This window comes from Megalobrama amblycephala, linkage group LG22 (assembly GCF_018812025.1).
Source record: "Megalobrama amblycephala isolate DHTTF-2021 linkage group LG22, ASM1881202v1, whole genome shotgun sequence".
Taxonomy (NCBI): domain Eukaryota; kingdom Metazoa; phylum Chordata; class Actinopteri; order Cypriniformes; family Xenocyprididae; genus Megalobrama; species Megalobrama amblycephala.
The window spans coordinates 28,654,089-28,668,094 of record NC_063065.1 but is presented as its reverse complement, the minus strand read 5'-3'; the positions used below and the strand labels follow the sequence as shown (position 1 = coordinate 28,668,094).

At 37.6% G+C, this 14,006-nt stretch overlaps 1 protein-coding gene across 1 annotated transcript; it reads left to right on the top strand.

Moving 5' to 3' along the window:
- The first annotated feature begins 485 nt into the window (after positions 1-485).
- Positions 486-7,316, top strand: nrn1a (neuritin 1a). Its single transcript, XM_048174963.1, is given in 4 exon segments — positions 486-1,064; positions 3,794-3,855; positions 3,857-3,939; positions 5,745-7,316. Coding segments are annotated over 4 exon segments (429 nt in total). The 5' UTR covers positions 486-1,009; the 3' UTR covers positions 5,974-7,316.
- Positions 7,317-14,006: the final 6,690 nt, after the last annotated feature.

The following is a 14,006-nucleotide window of genomic DNA, read 5'->3' as shown; positions in this document are numbered from 1 at the left end:
TAAGGTTCTCTATATGTTAAAGGCTTTAACATTATGTTGACACCACAAAATATCAAAATAAGCCTAATAGTTGGTGGGATAAAGGGATACAAGTCTCAGGCGCTAAAAGTGTTGAGGTTCTGGGCCGATATACAGACATAATTTTCACGATGCACCAAAAATATCCCATCCACAATACTCAAAATACTACAGTCTGCTACCTCAATTCACCTCAGACAGACCTTGATAACATTGCCAGAGTGTTTAAGTCATAAACAAATCATCAATAACGATTAGTGCTGCTGCAATAAGACTGAAGAAAAACGTGGGCACTCCATTAATCAAAATGTGTTAGCGCCAACTATCTGCACTGGGCAGGGTCACATTTCCATAAATGATCCTACAAATCCATTATGTAGCCTATCTTATACAAAGCATCACAGTCATCTCATTAAAAGGGAGTGTATGGCCTATAACCAACTTCAAGCATCCCGACTACCTCAATCTCTTTGAGACATCGAGCAAAATTCATGCATGATCAGTCTAAGCACCCTGGAGCAATGAAGTCTGCACGTGTATCCATATATGGGTCACGGGTCCACGTGTAAGCTTCATTGCATGAGGGTGGATAGGTGAGACCACCAGAGAACAGATATATGCGGACATCTCCGCAATCCCTGAAATGCCAGTACAGTGCAAGAGGGGGGAGAAAGGGGCCAGCCCGGTCTAGCAAATGAGAAAATAGAGAAGTGGGGAGTCCGACGGTGAATTTTACGTCAAGCTTGAGATGTGGGCGTGAAGCAGGGAGAGAAAAAAAAAAAAAAAAAAAAAAACACGAGGCATTACCGCCTTCTCTTAACGGGGTGCACCATTTCACTTCTCTGCGCCTCGCCGACAACGGGAAAATCACGAAGAGTTTCTGAATAGCTGCTTGAACTAAACAGCGATGTTCAACGCGCAGATTTGGCAATCTTTTCCCCTCACAACTATCTAAAATTGTATATACTCCAATGGTTTTTCTGGACGTAGGATGGGATTAACTTTGTCTGGAAGATACATTTCATTGTTTCTTGCTGTTCAAATAGGTAAGTAGAATATTTCTGTCGTATATTTTGGGATGGGCTGACTTTTCCCTTTTTAATCTCGCTTTATTCATAGATACGTATAACTTGACACTTTTAATTCGTAGTTAAGGCTATTCAAGGGTATACATTTCGTTTTGGTTATATAGTAGACTGTATGTTGGTGGATATTTTAATTGCAATGCTACTGTCCCGGCTGCGATATAAAGGCTTGGTCTTGTATTTTAAATGCATGACATTGGGGTAATATTGCATTGCTTCTCCATTCAATTTTGAGGACTGTTCCGAAAAATAAAGCCCAGTAAATCGGAGCAAGTTGGCGAAAGTATGGGATCGCCCGATCCTCTCCGTAATAAATTATTCAAACCAATATTGAAAGATAATTCGAAAAATAATGCATTCATGTTACAGATTTAACTTGCAAATACTAAGTTTAATAGATTCATCATGAGTTTTATATGGTCCCATATGTCAAATTACACAAACATACAATATCATTTTTATTATATAAATTAGTTGGTGTCTGATTGTTGTTTTAGAATTTAGAAAATATATGAGGCAATGTTCTTGTAATGTTGTGCAATTTTATATGTCTTTTTGTTAGTGTTGTTGCGGGGCTCTGCAATGAAAATGTTGTGCATTAGGTTGAAATGAGTAGCGATGATTTTTTTTGTAAGAAAAACTGGTGCCGTTACCTTGTTGAACTACATTAATTTGCAATAAACCCCCTCCTGACTTCATTGAACAGATTATGCGGTGCCAGGTTGACACCGGTAACGCTGACAGGGTCTAGTAAAGTGGTCGTGACCACTAGTACAGTAGGATAGGTGAGTCTATATTAGATGCTCAGTTGTTTCTAAATATAGATCATCGTGCCTACAACGAAACATGGTTTAATAATTCACCGTTTGTTCGCAGTGCTGTCTTTTGTGACTGTTAATTCCAGTAGACAGCGAGAACTGAAATGTATTTTAAATATGAAATCATGCATCCCATTAATAAATGGTTTTACAGAGCTATCTGCATGAGCATCTTTGTATTTCGCATCCTCATATCCGCCATGTTGAGGTCTGAATATTTTATTTAGGCTATTTTGATCAAAAATATTAGGATGCACGAAAGCATAAAGATTATGAGCGCATTTACGCATCTAATTTTACTCAGTATGGTCTTTTGTTAGAAATATGGTTGTAATGTTGAATATACCCGCTTCGTGTAGAAGAAAAGGGCGATCTTTCCGCGATATCACAATTATAGATAGATATTTCGTTATGTAAGCTTTCATTTGTGCAGCATTACTCAGTAACACCTTTAATCCTCTGTGTCTGAAATCAATATTATCCTTAATTTAATATAATCATCTTAAGTGTGCATTATTCGGTATTTTGTGATGCGTTTTTTTCTCTGTGGGCGATGAAGAATGCACGAAACGACTGAGCTTCATCTATTTCATCAGCCAAAGACTTTCTACAGTCTTCAAAAAAATAGATACAGAATAACCATGGTTGCATCTTCGTTTTATTTTTCGTTTGTTATTTAGCGTATATTGATTGTAGAATACAGGAATATATAGAATGGGACCAATATAAAATAATGTAGGGTATATGACATGTAATGCCTATTATGTAGGGACGCATATAGAACATATAACAGAATGTAAGGACATACAGGCATATCATATAGCTAATAATGTAATATAATTTAGGTTGCATGCTGCGTATATTAGAATACGGGGAAATATACCTAGCATGCAGTCTACTGTAGGCTATTTAATAGCTAATGGATCATATAAAAATGGATATGAAATGGATATAATGTAACGTAGGGGCATTGGCTAGAGAATATAATAGTACACTTACTTTATAATGTACTGTAGTGTATCGATGCAGGATATGTACTTCACAAATTAGGGACACATATGCAAAACATTTGATATAATGTGATATAATGGACATACACTGCTTATGGTGTGTGTGTGTGTGTGTGTGTGTGTAACAGGGTGTGTGCTTCCTACTGTGGTTAATGGGCAGAGGCCCGACCTGATTTGAACAGTGCTACAACTTAATCAATTCACAAGATCTCGTTGTTTAACGAGAAACCACTGGCGTTTATGGTTCGTTAAGCAAAGGGATCTGGTCAATTGATCAAGTTGTGACCTTCCGGTCCAACACAAAGATCGAAATGGAGTGGGAGGGAAAGCATCGGTGTCCAAATCTTCTCATTTTCCCTAATAGATCTGTCATCAAAAAACAGACTCTTTTCTAGATGTGTAAAAAAAAGGGGAGGGGAGTACAAATCACTCAGAATGAAAATCTCACCTCACACAAGCCCACATACCCCCACCCTCATGTAAACCATTACATCATCGTTTGTCCACGCGCCACCCTCATGCTCAACACATATTATTCTAGTGAACGCGCACACACATTTACAAATTATTGTGTGCAAGTGTTTTATGCCTTATAATCGCTTCGATTTATTTATTTATTTACTTGCTTACTCACCTATTAATTTCCAGTAATAAATACTTAGATGAGCTGAGAACAGAAAAAAACAGCTAAAAAATCATAAACGAACATAAGTGTATTGCAACGAGTCGTCTAAAAAAATGAGCGCTATTACGGAAGAGTCAGATAATAGAAGTTAACGTTTTTTAATCGTGTTTTTTTTAATTTTTTTTTAAATTTTTTTTTTTAAAGACTACATAAAAATGATAATTTCTCGTTTTCCAGCCTATCTGCTGCAGGCAGTTCGAGCGGCTGGGAAATGTGAAACAGTGTTCAAAGGTTTCTCCTAACTGCCTGCTTCAACTGGGAGAGAACATGGCCAACTATCCACAGGAGCTGGACGAGAAGGAAAACCTTCGGACCATCTGCACGTAAGGGAAACATGCATACACACAACAGACGAAATATACGTGTGTGAGAGTGGGGAGGGAGAGAAAGCGAACAGGAGCCAGATGGCACAAGGGGCCCCTTGTTTAATTCGACAGCTCCATGAGCAGGAATAGAGCCGTGGAGCCGGTATATGCGCTATTCACATTTCAACAGTTAATTACAATTAGATGAACCATCTCTACACGCCAAGGCCAAAGGTCAACATCCATAATTGGATCAGATCTGGAGGTAATGCACGATTATTGTAAGCGATCCGCCCTATAAAAGTAACGGGTTCTTTTACAGCCGTGACTGAAGCGAATCAAAACGCAACATTATCTTATTACAGGGACTGGAATTACATTTCCTTTGCTTCTCCCATTTTTCCCGAAATAATTTCTGCTTGAACTTCTAAATATATCTCAAAGTCTCCAGATAGCCTAATTCAGATTTTAATAAACTTTGCCTAATGTATTAAATAACATTAGCTATAGATGCGCAAAGAAAAAAAATATTTTCATGATTTGTTATCGCAACATTTTTTTCTTTTGTCAAATAATCTTAATTAATGTGTTTCAGATAACATAATATTTCGAGTTTCTGTTGATTAAACCAATCGCCTTCATTGTATTAACTCAAATTTTTAATTTCAATGAGCTCAAAATTTTAAGGCAACTTACTTTTTTAAGTTAAACCAACAATTCTTTTTTTTTTTTTTTTTTACAGTGCACTGGATTTCATTTCCAGACACCAAAGCGTCAGCAAAACATTAAAATATAACACTATTTTGCTGACATGAAAGCATTTCCTTTTGGAACTTTAGTCTAAAGTATTCTATTCTATTCTATTCTAATTTATTTGGAGCATGGCTACTTCTTGCGCCCGTGCGCATGTCCGATTGTAGATGCAGGTTTTAAATGTGGGTGTGTGTTCCTCCTGAAATATATTAATAAATCATGGGCTCGGGAGTGGGATAGAGGAAGGGGGTGGGGCGCAGAAGGGGAGTTGTAAGAGAGAGAGAGATGGGGAGGGCACTAGAAGTCACGTGATATGGAGATTTTCCCTTTGGAGCCGCATTACAACTCGGGTTTCCCTCGTGCCCTCTCTCCTCCTTCACGTGGCTACATGAGGACATGCAGTTGCCAGAAGGATTCATGCATAATACTATAATATGAATTATGTTAGAGAGTCTAATAATTCTTGTAGCTATATATATATTTTTTGTTGGTGCAACTTCTTTTTAAATACACTATTATTTTGATAGGCCTACAATTAAAACGTCTGAATAATCATATTCAAATTCAAATACATATGTACGACATTGATGTGGATTGTCTAGCCTAAATAATATACGATACTTACTGTTACCTCTGCTTAAAATATAAATGAAAACGGAAGTTTAAAGCGGTTAAGAGACTAAGTAAATCCTTTTTATTGACATAACCTAAATCGAGCGTTTCCTAAACTGAAAGTAAATCCAGAAACTGCTTTTCACATATGCTACAAGATTTTTTTAAAATGACCAAAAGATAAATATATGCTTCCACTATTTTTAGTTTCACCAAGTTTCCTCTCAATTAGACCTTATATATATATATATATATATATATATATATATATATATATATATATATATGCATATATAAAAGGAAATTAAAATAGCCTACTGACTTCTAGGCTACTACTAATAATAACAGGAATAACAACATGTTCGAACTGAATAGCCTATGTTAATGCAATGTAAAGCGTGACGCAAATCAGACATGAATAATGATTTTCTTTCTTTTCCGAAATATTTGACTTGCAGTTACTGGGATGATTTCCATTCATGTGCGACCACTGCTCTGGCAGACTGTCAGGAGGGAGCCACAGATCTATGGGAGAAGCTGAAAAAAGAGTCCAGAAATCTGGACTTTCGCGGCAGCTTGTTTGAACTGTGTGCGGCTGGGAACGGCGCGAGCCGATCTACGGTTCCGTTCGGCGTAACGCTGATCCTCACTGCACTGTCTGCGCTCGTGACGTGGATGCAGTTTTAACCCACGGGAAGAGAAGAGAGAGAGAGAGAGAGAAAAAAAAACGAAGAAGAAAAAAAAGAGAGAAGACCATCAACACAAGAATAATAATAATAATAAAAAAGAATAATAATTAATGACGATCAAAATTCATCCTCACCCAAATGGATTTATATGCTTATTTCATCTGGAGAAAAAGACGTTTTTTTGCAAGAGACAATGGGAAGAAGAAGTCTTCTGGGAATGCTCAAGCACATTTGCCTGACTCTGGGTCGATTACATGAAATATTTATCAGATATTGAGTTGAAATGACGGCCTGAATTTGTGAAAGGTCCTGGTTAGAAGCGTAGTATTTTATAACATTACCGTCTGTTATGAATGAATTATTATTACTGTAGGCTTTTCACATTCTCAACGGCCATCATATAGAAAGATAGGAATATTCTCCCATCAGTTTGTTTTATATGCTCTTTGTCAATGTTTAGTTTTCATTTATCAATTTTATTTTAGTCAAGCCAAGTATATGGATGTGTTGATGGGGTTAGATGGTTTGCTGACCCACCAATCGGGAACGTCTCTAATAATCACGATGCTAATAATAGACTATAAATAATAATAATAATAATAATAATTATAATAAATAAACCTCAGGAATGAATACAGGCATATATTTAGTGGAATACACGAGAACAGAGGAAGATTATATTAAAAAGAGTTTATTAAAGAACAAAGAAATGTAAAATGTAGCCATCGGAAGGCTTTGAGATGAGTTGACTGTTGCCATTTTTTCCCCAAAAATGTTATTCGATTCCATTCAAAGAATATTTGTCTCTTTTTATGTAGGACACATAACAGTATAAAGCTGACACTTTACATTACAGTGTCCATGTTGCATATAACAATGTGTAATTACATACAAGCAGCTCCAGGAAATAATTACACATCAAGTACACATAGTTCATGACTATTACGCAGTACTTACATAGTAATTACACTGCAACGTAAAGTGCGGCCTGTACTTCTCCCAACAGTATCGTAGCACGACAATATCTGGACCTTGACATTAATAGTTGGATGAAGTGAATTTTGCTAGCTTTATTTGATGTTGCCAAGGCATAGACCACGTTTCACTGCCTTCAGAAGATGTGTATTTTGTTTGTTCGTACGTTTGTTCGTTTCTGGGGATGTTGCATATGAAATACCTGAATATTCAAAACCATACAAGTAAATAAGAGATGTATGTGAAATGAAAAGAGAGATACTTTAACCGAAACAGTTTTAAAACAGATTGATTATACAGGTATATAAAATAGACTGCTAAAAAGAAGTATTTAAAAGTATTAAATAAAACAGTTACTGTTTGAAAGAGATTTGTGTTGTTTTTATTGCTGAAGTAGCCTTTGTGGTGATTACAATTCTTCTAAAATATCTTTTATATCTAATTTAGCCAATAATTCTGCATCAGTTATATAAAGGAGCAATAATTAATAATGGTCAGAGCAGATATGTGAAATAAAATCTCTAAAAGATGCGCTTAAAGGATTCAGTTTCAACACACAAGCGTTTCTCTTCCAGCTCCTCAAACGGACGTGAACGAGCACGCAGGCGCGCAAAAGCGAGACTCTGTCGAGTGAAGACGTATTGTTTCATTATTAATAAGGTGGCAGAGAGAGTCATTTCATATTGATTCTCCCGCGCTCAGCATATAAGACGCTTGTCTGAGCGAAAACAACCACCAGATTGAAAAATGGTAGTCGAGGGAGTTCTTGAGTATTTATTTCTGAAAACACGAGAAACATTAGTCTATTACCTTTTTAAGCCTACTGCCTTTTCCTGCGTATAAGTCTGTGACAAATAAGGATGTCAACATGATAAACAAAAGATAATTAATTTAAAATTAATTTAAAAATACATATAACATTTTCACCATTTAGTCTAAACATGTCAAGTGGTGTAACAATCAAGTGAAAAGCACTAATTACCTTACACGTGAGTGTACACAGCATCATTTCTTGGCAAGGAAATACATAAATAAATTTATAAAATATGCTGACGTTTTTAAGTCATGAATATGTATAATAGTTTTCTCATTAAATGATATCAAACTCAGCCTTTAATTACACCTTTTTTTCAACAACAACAACAACCAAAAAAAGAAAAATATATATATATATATATATATATATATATATATATATATATAAAATATTTTTAAAGAAATAAAAATTAGCTCAAACATTTTGACATTTATTGCATATTTTGCACGTAAAAATGCTAGTTTTAAAATAAATAAATAAAATGAAATGAAATAAAAAAGTACTGGTATATTTCTAGTTCAATAAATGCATTAAAGGGACTTTAATATAGCGGTGTTCTGTTTTCGCTTATTTTTTTAGTACAGCCATTCTAAAAATCAATATAAATCAGACCTTGTATGAAAACAACTCTATTTGATACATTAAGAAATAAACAAGCTTATGTGGACCAGTGGTAAAATGAGCACTGGTATTCTCCCCGGAGGTGTGAGACTGCATGAATGGGACTGAAGTCCTGGAACGCATTTTTATTGCTCCTTTTTGAGTTTGAAAATGAGATTGGATTTCATTCTGTCCCTGGAAGGGGATGACGACTACATTTGTAATCTCATTAAAATGCATGTTATTCTGTTGCTGGCACTGAATATATTATCCTCCACAGATCTTTGTGTAGTGCAGAGACACATTTATTTTTTTATTTATTTTTTTTTTTTAAATTTTGCTACACTCATTGGAACATTTCCTAACCACACAAAATGAGGAGGCAATACCGGTTGTGACTTTTAATCTTTAACAATGAAAGTAAAGGACACACATACACACTCACACTGAGATGGCTGGCTCCCCTACCGCTGCTCCACAACAGACTATGCATGACCATTTTTCAGGGCTGGCAGGATTGATCAATGTGCCCATGCCAGTGCCAGGCAGACATGGCACTGCTTGTTAAGCTGTGCATTTTCTCACAGTGCCGCGAGCACAAAGGCAGGGCATTACAATCACGCAGTGCATTATGGAAAGTTAGTTCTTTCCCTCATAACACAGTCAGCTGGAGTGGTTGGATACAAAATGTTTTTTGCACGGCAAAATGTTTGAAAAGCACCCAGCTTAACATTTTAATGCTGATCAATCAATCAAGTCTATATATCTGTCTAGGGTGTGATGGTATATGTATTCGCCCTGAGCTGATTCGGTGCATACAGTCAGATGGCGAATACAGTCAGTCACAGGAGATCCACACTCCAATCCAGAAGGGGGCACAAGCGGTAATGCAACATTGTTTGCTAACCTCCACAACAGAAAAAAAAATGCAGAAGAAGAACAGATGATCTATGCATAGATATGTTTATGTACAATCTCTCAACCATGGAAAGACATCAATAAAACAACTTGAGAATAATATCTCACGTAGCATTACATTTACTATAAATTTGTCATGAAAACAAGTTATGACAGTAACTGTAAATGATTATATTTAAAAATGAATTGGAATAAAAAACATTCATAATTAGATTTAGAAGTTAATGCAAAACCTGCCTTATGTGCACCCCTACTATCTATCTATCTATCTATCTATCTATATCTAGGGTGTGACGGTACATGTATTCCTCCCGAAACGGTTCGGTGCATACAGTCACTGGTGGTCCACACTCCAATCCAGAAGGGGGCATGTGTGGTAATGCAATGCTGTTTGCTAACCGCCACATCAGAAAAAAATGCAGAACAAGAAGAACAGATGATCTATCCATAGATATGTTTACATGTAAACTCTCAACCAGTGTTTCAACAGCGGAAAGACATCAATAAAACAGCTTGAGAATAATGTCTCACTTAGCATTACATTTACATCAGGCAAGTCATTTAATGTCCACAGCATGTTAGTTCACTAGAGAAACGAACTCTAGAAGGGCACATTCTCCAGACAGAGAAACAGATTGATAGATAGATGTCTTTCATGAGAGGTTACTAATGACATTAAGATTCACTAGCAAATGAATGAAGACATTAATCAAATTATTGCTGACTGAACACTTTTTAATAGCATGCATGCCTCATAATCTCACCTCACGCAGAGCAGCTCAGTGAAGGGTCATAATTAAAAGCACAAAGCGGGTTAGTTGCTTTAATGTCCGAGCTGGCCATTTCGTCACATCTGGGAATCAAACACATTGCTCTAATGTAATTACAAGAGCTGGGTAATCTAACAGTAACTAATTAGTGCCAACCAATAATAAATGTGATGAACTGAAGAGTTAGACAGGACAATATTTCAATAATGGACCTCAAAATGGTAAATTAAACTCCAACATCACAGAAATATTTTTGGTCCTTTTTAGTGTTGAAAGTGCTGTTGAGCTTGGATAAAATATGTTCATTTATTGCTCTCTCAATTTGACATAGTTTGGTGAAGATTGATGGGTAGACACTCAGACTCATATGATGAGCTTGTATAATGCACCACATGGATCCCAACCTTAATGGGACAAAATTGGATCGTGTAGGGGTGAAAATTGAATTAGGGACCATATCAGCTGTAGGGACTACTTGAGCACATTGTTCTCTCTTCTGGATGATAGTGAAAATTTGCTCATCAAGGGGGCAATTACATAAACATGAGTTTCACCTCTATATAAATAGACATCTTTTTCATTTTTGCCAAAATGTCCTTAAAAATCACAGAACAGAGATCGGCAATGTGCTTATTGCTTTCTGCTTTTATTTGTGAAGTTTTACCGGCATTACAAGTAAGCGACGTCTTCGTGCTAACATTCAAAGGTGAGCTCTTTGACATGATTTATGCTGACGTTATTGGCAGAATTCATAACTATCAGCTGCGACTGCAGGAAAAATGGTCCCGGACAGGACTTCACCGCATTTATTTCCTCCTCTCATCTTCCTTCTCATATATATTAAGCCATAAAAGGTACAGGGCCTCGGGCAGAAAAGAATCATTTAGCAAATGGCAATTCCTCAAGACTTTAAATTCCTTGTTAAATCAAAGCATCAATCTTTAACACTTGCCAATGTTCTACAAAGGAGGAGTCAGTGTCCTGCAGCGGCTGCAAAGAAAAATTATTTTTCAGAGGTTATGGTGACCTATTGGATATTGGCAGGGAGCTTGTATAAACTAGAAGGGAAAAAATGCACTGATATATGTTTAATTAATATAAAACTTTTCTCTGGAGTAGGTACTTATTTTGAATAAGTAATTACTTTAAGACAGCTAAAAAAGTATGTTCAATACAGTATGAATGTATGCTGTATGAATGTGATCAGGATGTACTACATTTGCAGGGGTGCACATAACTTAGAGATGTTGCCTTGGTACTCACACTTTACACGATACACTTATCCTAAAAGCTGTCCTCATCACTTTCATCCTGACTGATTTTCTTTTCTTTTAGATGATGATAATGATTTTTTATTTTATTTTATTTTATTTTATTTTATTTTACTAACATTAATGACACTGTCAGCCATCAGCTCTGTCACCTTCCCCACACTACACTTCCTAACATCCCTTCTGTTCCACAGCTGCCACTGATCACTCACTCATCAATCACCTGCAGTTCCAGTTCCTGTTCTATTTCAATAAGCTCTGTGTTTTATACTAATCTGCCTGATCCCTTCCGTTGTGTGACAGAAGACCAGACAACAAATACACAGCAAAATCTCCAGAGTTAAATCAACTCTTCTCAGAGTACATATGGTCCCTCTCTAAATAGTGTTAAAATAACACTGAAGCAGAGTTAAAGTTAATGAGATAATGAAACAATTAATTAAGTGATGATTGTGCATAAGTGATGAACACCTGCTGTTAACAAGCAGAATCACTGAAGAAAAGAGAAACACAAGAACTACAACTGACTTCAGTCACAGCCTTATTAATTGCTTAATTATCTCATTATTTTAACTCTACTTCAGTGTTACTTTAACACTATTTAGAGAGGGACCATATGTACTCTGAGCAAAGTTGAGCAAAGTTGAGCTAACTCTGGGGATTTTACTGTGTACAAGATGGGCATTCTCCTCACCCCTGTCAAACCCGCTGATCAGCTACTCACTCTCTTTCAAGATAGCTGCTCTATTGAGGACTATGTGGAGGAGTTCCTTGAACTTTCTCACCTGGTGGCCTGGAACGAGGACACCTTAAAGACCGTCTTTTGGTGTAGGCTGGATGACCATCTTTACCAGCAGGTCCCAGCGGCAACAACAACATGTTCCCTGGCACAGTATGTCGATTATGTGCGCTGTGGCTGAGTGGTTCTTCCCTCACAGTCAGTGAGGTGGATGAAGACACCACCACCACTCAAACACAGTCACTCTCATCCACTCCAGCCACTATAGTCACCACACCGGAATTGCGTTCCAAGATGGCCACCGCCCTTCCAGAGCCTCATCCTCAGAGACCACATAATACACACTGCAGCTAAATTCGGTTGTCAGTTCACCTTTTAGTGCTTAATTGCATTCTGTACACATACAGTTCAGTAAAAATGGGAGTGACAACCGCATTCTACAACCGAATTAACTCCCTAAAAATACAGGTAGTGACAACTGCATTTACAGAAATTCTGTGCAGTGTGTACGGAACCGAACTGAACAACTAGTTGTTAATGACGTTAACGTGCACCAGTGTAACGTGTGTCTCTCTTGTATGCACGGCGAATCACAGAGAAAGCACGAGCTTTGACACATTCGTGTTGCCAGATATTGCTAGAAAAATCAGCGACCAAGAATAAGCCCATAATAAACCGAAATAAATCCAAATGCTTTATGCTGAAAATAAGACCAAAATATCGTGATTCATGTCTGCTCACTTTAATAACTCATTCGCTTTATGAGACGAGCTTAAACAACAAGCCCAAGATACGCTTATAATGAGTGACCATGGCAACACAGAAAGTGCGCGGTCTGTGTGAAACTGGCTGTACAAGCATAAACAAAACACGATGCCTCAGTCGAATGTGTTAGTGTTTAGTTAAATTGCTGAAAATAGTGAGTGTTTTGTCACTGGAATATTGCTTTGGTCACAATAACGGATACCAAACACGAGAGACGCCAAATCGTCGCTATAGTTTTCCAAGCTGTCAATCATCGGCATTTTCGAGAGTGAGTCGTTTTCCGTACACACATGTAATGATAATTTAGGGGATTCACTCCCGCATTTAAATGCAGTTGTCACTCCTGAAACGTACAGTGTGTACGTGGCCAGAGAGCCGTCAGTCCAAGCTCCTGTTTTAAGATGGCCGTCACCACACCTGAACCCTTGGTCAAGATGGCCTCCGCCACGGCAATGAATCTCTTCCTTCGTCCAGGATCCAGTCCCTGACCACAGTCCTATGATGGCTCCGGTCCCTGACCTTCAGTCCAGTGATGGTTCCAATCCCTTACCACAGTTCAGTGAGGGCTCCTGTTCCCGTCCCGAGTCCAGAGGTAACTCCCTTCCTCATTCCGAGTCCAGAGGTGACTCCCTTCCTCATCCCGAGTCCACAGGTGACTCCTTTCCTCATCCCGAGTACAGAGATGGATCTAGTCCCTGAGCCCGCTCCAGTTCCTGTGTTCTTTTCAGTTCCTGAGCCCGCTCCAGTCCCTGAGCCTCTGTGTTTTATACTACTTTACCTGCCTGATCCCTTCCGTTGTGTGACAGACACAGACAACAGCAAGAATATTAGGCTGCTGTCACTTTAAGAAGGAAAGCATGGACTGAATAACTGACACACATCTGGTTTCTTTCTCAACAGTTCACTAATGACATAACCAAGAGACTCAATGTAAAATCCCCACTAATGCACAAACTGACAAGCCTCGTAACAGTGCTCTTGGATTGCTCCTCAGCCAGTCAAATTCGAGGACTGGAACTAACTGTTGTATAGACAGTTTCAATGGCAGCAACATAAACGTTACTAGCCAAGGATGGACTAGTTAATCTTCTGGTAGACTTCCTGCAAAGAATCAATAACAAGAGAGTCCCTCTAAAGTAGATTATTTCTGATAACAAGCAAGTTAAAACTATGTCT